Source organism: Eucalyptus grandis, chromosome 11, assembly GCF_016545825.1.
Source record: "Eucalyptus grandis isolate ANBG69807.140 chromosome 11, ASM1654582v1, whole genome shotgun sequence".
In the NCBI taxonomy this organism is placed as follows: Eukaryota; Viridiplantae; Streptophyta; class Magnoliopsida; order Myrtales; family Myrtaceae; genus Eucalyptus; species Eucalyptus grandis.
Genome location: NC_052622.1, coordinates 9,812,690 through 9,817,639, shown reverse-complemented (window position 1 = coordinate 9,817,639; position 4,950 = coordinate 9,812,690). Strand labels below are relative to the sequence as shown.

Here is a 4,950-nt window from a genome sequence, read left to right as displayed (position 1 = left end):
AGTTGAAGACGCCCAGCAACAGAAAGGAACCGATGAGTCCAAGACTCAACCCTGGCAGTGATACGCCTGACAAGAGTAGCACAATCCACCTGTCTCATCCTCGACGTGATGATTGGAACTCCTAAATAACGAACTGGGAGGGATCCCGCTCGGAAGCCAAGTTCCATCAATATTTGTTGTTGTAGAGTGGAAGGACCACCATATAGGAACACCTCGCTCTTCCCCTGGTTTGGAGTAAGGCCACTCCAAGAAGAGAACCGCTGAATTCCTTCTTTGAGAAGCTTAATAGAAGGCAAATGACCTTCGCAAAACAGAAAAACATCGTCAGCAAAGAAAAGGTGCGAAAGGCTAGTAGGCCTACACCTCCAGTAGAATCTAAAGTCCGGCTGATTCGAGCATCTCCCAAGAATCCCAGAGAAGACCTCCATCACCAGCGTGAATAAATAGGGAGACAAAGGATCTCCTTGGCGCAAGCCCCTCCCACTGGGAAAGAATCCATGCAGCTCTCCATTCAACGCGATGGAAAACCGAGGAGTTCTCACACAAGTCATAATGAGATGAACCAGCCGATTAGGGAATCGAAAAGCAAGAAGGACACTCTCGAGGAAATGCCAATCAACAGTGTCATATGCCTTCCTAAAGTCGACTTTTATAGCACACTTAGGTGTATAAGGCTCTACATGAAAACCAGCAAACAGCTCCTGTGCCAAAAGGATGTTATCCCCGATGCGACGTCCTTTAACAAAGGCGCTTTGAGAAGGGCTCACAAGGTCTTGAAGAACACCTGCAACCCTATTTGCAAGCACCTTAGTAATGATCTTATAAACCGTATTGCAGCAAGCGATAGGTCTGTAATCATCCACAGTAGTTGCATTAGGCACCTTCGGAACCATCACCAGAATGGTATTATTAATATCCTTCAGGATTCTCCCTGAAATGAAGAAATCCTGCATAGCATCCGTGACCAGCTGACCCACTATATCCCAATTCTTCTTGAAGAACTCCACCGTGAAGCCGTCCGGACCGGGCGCCTTTCCTCGAGCCAGGGAGAAGAGGGTGTCACGAACCTCCAGGTCAGAAATCGGGCGATCAAGGATAGAGGTCTGGTCATCATTTAGTGTAGAGTGAATAACCTCCCTAATATCCGGAACCGCCGGGGACTCCTGCGCCTCCCGAGGCAAAAAAAGACCTTGAAAATAGTCAACGAAGTGCTGCTGGATCAACTGAGGCTCAGAAATTTGGCACCCTGCAGCATCCGTCACAGAGAGGATTCTATTCCTCAATTGCCTCTTAATGACAAAATGGTGAAAGAATTTCGTGTTCTGATCACCTTCTTTGAGCCATCTGACTCTAGCCTTCTGCTTAAAGAACAACTCTTCCTGAGACCGGAGTTCGACTAAGGATTGTCTCTGCTCCTTCTCTAGGTCAGCAAGAACCTCATTGGTGGGATCCTGAAGGAGGCGAACTTGAGTCTGCTTCAACGCTTCCCTCGCTTCAGAGCTTCGAGAAGAAATGTTAGCAAAAGACTCTCTGTTCAGCTGCTTGAGACGACCTTTGAGGGCTTTCAGTTTGCTGACAAGCCTAAACATAGGCACCCTTAAACAAGGAGTCTCCCAAACTTGCTTTCACTAGAGGTTCAAAGTTTGGGTGTTGCATCCAAAAATCAAAGAACTTAAAGGGCCTTCTTCGCATAATCGGATTCTCCACCTTGACCACCATAGGAGTATGATCCGAGATCCCAGGCGCAAGGAAAAGGCCTCCGAATAGGAAAAGACCTGACTCTAGCAAGCGTTGACCAGGACCTTGTCAATCTTCCTCATCTTGCGCAGAGAGCCTGAAGAGGTAGACCAAGTGTACCGAAACCCAACATATCTTAGGTCATCTAGCTCCGCCTGGTCGAGGCAATGCCCAAACTCATCAAAACTCGGTAGCCACCCATCTGAGCCACCCAATCTATCCGAGGGGTCCTTGATCGCATTGAAATCGCCCATTACAAGCCAAGGCACATCTTGCAGGGAAGGGCTTCTCACAACAAGATCCTCCCATAATGGTCTACGTGCAGTGAACGAGTGCTCAGCATAGACAATAGATATCATACAGGTCATGCCAAAATCCAACCAACGAAGCTCCCCATGAAAGACCTGATCCGAGACGGATATGGCCTCAAACGAAACTGCAGAAGGATCCCAACCAACCCAGATCCTACCCCTCTCAGCATAGTCCAAATTAGCTTTCCAACACCAGTTGTTCAGCAGCTTACCAGAGATGACATTAAAAAGGTCGTGCGGCACTTTAGTCTCAACAATCCCGATCAAAGATAACCGATTCGCCAAGACAAGGTTCCTCACTTCCGCTTGCTTGAGAGGAGCCATAAGCCCCCTAATATTCCAACAACCTATGTACATATTTACATATTTACAATAAAGGAAGGAACTTACCTCCTTTTGTAGGTTTTACTTCTAGTAGAAAGTGGGGATGGCTTGGGCACGGGAGGGGGAGATTCCGGCACCAAGTCTAGCATCTTGTCCTGCAATGTCGATGGAGGTGGATCCGGAGCCAGGGCAGGCCTATTCTCCGCCATATCTGCCTTCGGTGAAGGGCAAGGGGGAGGACATCTTCCAAAGATAAGAGGATGTCCGATCCCCCCGTCCCCACAGTTGGGCAAGCCGAAGCAGGGTTATCCAGATCTGAAGGGCTAACCACGTCATCCAAAGGTATAGAATCCTCATCCAGTTGCTCCGAAATATTTGGAAGTTCCCTAAGGGTTTTGTGTGTTGAGGCACCAATTACTGTTTTTTCAACAGCAGTAGATTTGAGATTCAAGTCCCTGCCTTCAACACTCACTGTTTGTAGGGACGAGCCTACCTCCACCGAGGAGTGAGCTTTCTTTTTCTTTTTCTTTTTTTTTTTGTTCCTTACCTGCACCCAGCCTTGTTCCGAAGTCGCAGGAGCCTCCGGGACCAGAGCAACATCCAAAACGGGGGCCGCGAGGGCAGGAGCAGGGGATTTGCCCATCTTGGTCGTGAGAGGCCGAGAGGGCTTGGAGGGCGCATCACAATTGTGGCCAAATACCCCACATTTGAGGCATTCCACCGGCTTCCATTCATACTCCACAGCTATGGATCTCGCAACACCATCCACATTAACTTCCACCACAGAGACTTTTGGATGGTTAGCTTGAATTTCGACACACACCCTGGCGAAGGAAATCATTTCTTGCCCTCGGTGCGTTGATCCACATGAAGAGGTTTCCCAATAGACCTAGCAATAGCACTAATCGCCGGTGCGGACCAAAGGTCAAGAGGAAGGTTTTTGAGCCTTATCCATACCGGGATAGAAGATTGCTTGCTCTTCTTTAGCTCCATTAGAGGTCTCCATTGCCGCAAGATAAGAGGTATCCTCGCAACAGTGATGTGTCCCTCCTCTAGAATCTTCGTCCTAAACACTGGGTCCGAGACATGGAAAAAATAGAAACCTTGGTCGTCGGCCAAAACATCTACTAGCTTCGGTCCCCAAGTACCTTTGAGTGCTTGTTCGGTGAGTTGAAAGGGGAGTCGCTACCCCACATAGTCCCCCACTAAGAACTCATTCCACTTTGGATCAGCCGCTTGAAGAACCTCAGCGGATAAATTCACCACAGCTTTATCTCCCACCACAGTCTTGAGGGATAAAGGATAATTCATAACCCTTTGCGGCCAATCCAGCCACATTGGCCCACGACCTGGTCTGGGGTGGCCTTGAAGAACTCGAAGGCTTGTTGGGGGGTCTGTTAAGAGGGCCCCGAGAGCGGCTTCGGCCCCTAGATTTGTCGACCCGAGGAGGCCTGGCATTTGGCCCATTAGAGGAGGCACTTGCAGCATGGGCAGCACCCCCCCAAGGATGGGAGGTCTGAGACGGCTTACCCGCTGGCCGTTCATCAGAGCTCGGGCCTTTCCCCTTTCCTTCACCTAGACGTATCTCAGAAGAGGAAGCCGCCATTGAGCTCAATAGCCACAGCAGTCCAACCAACCTCTACAAAACAGCCAGCAGAGAAAGCTCCATACCAGTGTCTCGCAAGGGATGGTCGAGCAACAGAGCCTAGAAGCAAGGGAAGACGACGGAGAGGCCTTCCCCACCACAACGAAGCCCAAGCTGAGCTCCCCAGCCCGCACTATTAGCACCTGCGAACAGGGACTCCAGCAGCGACGAGGCGGGCGAACAGCTGCTCCTAGGGTAAGCGAGATCTTCTCAATGAGGAGGAGAGAGGGCAAACCGTTCGGAGAGGGATGAGGTTAAACAAGAGGAAGAAAAACCCCCAAAAATCGTGGCAAACCAGCGGCTAGAGCAGCCGGAACGAACGGAACATCAGAAGCAGTGAACAGCAACCTGATCGCCCCCTTTGAGAGAGAACGTGAACAGTCAGCATTCAAAGTGAATTAGTTTGTGAAGGAAATTATGGAAATTCGTATGGCTACCTTAGTTGGCATTTTTAGATGCCTATTTGGTTTATTTGGTGAGAATTTGGAAGGGATTGGGGAGGAAATTCGTATGGACAGCAAGGGGAGCATTTTTGGCTGCCCATTTGGGTTTGTTTGTGAGGGAAATGTGAAGAAATTGGCCATTGATTGTGGGTTTGACAAAATGGTGGCTGAAGACTTTAGGAGAAAGCACTTGAGTGAAAGATATTATACATGGAAGGCTATTGGCTACTTTGAAGACTTCTTGGCCCCCTTGTCCCCCTCTCTCTCCCTTCTTCTTCTTCTATTTCCCCCATGCGCAACCCCCCTCCAGCAGAAGCAACTTCAGCCTTCTTCTTCCTCGCTTCTTCTCCATTTTCACTCCATTTACTTGCTGCAACTCAGAGCCAAGCAAGTTCAACCAGCCACTAGCCCTTGCACCGCCTAGACCAGCTGCCCGCGAGCTCAGTACCCTGTAACCAACCAGCCAAGTGACCATCCAAACCAACCCACG

General features: G+C 49.6%; 1 protein-coding gene across 1 annotated transcript; it reads right to left on the bottom strand.

Moving 5' to 3' along the window:
• Nucleotides 1-1,781: 1,781 nt before the first annotated feature.
• Nucleotides 1,782-3,378, bottom strand: LOC120289722. The gene is made up of 4 exons (XM_039305047.1): nucleotides 3,330-3,378; nucleotides 2,920-3,146; nucleotides 2,439-2,587; nucleotides 1,782-2,379 (listed from the first exon to the last, which is right to left on the bottom strand). The coding sequence occupies exons 1-4, from the start codon at nucleotides 3,376-3,378 to the stop codon at nucleotides 1,782-1,784; spliced, it is 1,023 nt and encodes a 340-aa protein (XP_039160981.1).
• Between the last annotated feature and the right edge of the window lie 1,572 nt (nucleotides 3,379-4,950).

What these genes read in the sequence shown, in the direction of transcription:
- LOC120289722 (XM_039305047.1), bottom strand. Translation starts at nt 3,378, where the DNA reads ATGGAGACCTCTAATGGAGCTAAAGAAGAGCAAGCAATCTTCTATCCC. An exon ending in GCAAGCAATCTTCTATCCCG is followed by an intron (nt 3,147 to 3,329) that starts GTATGGATAAGG and finishes CTGTGGTGGAAG; the next exon opens with TTAATGTGGATGGTGTTGCG. An exon ending in CGGAACAAGGCTGGGTGCAG is followed by an intron (nt 2,588 to 2,919) that starts GTAAGGAACAAA and finishes CCTTCACCGAAG; the next exon opens with GCAGATATGGCGGAGAATAG.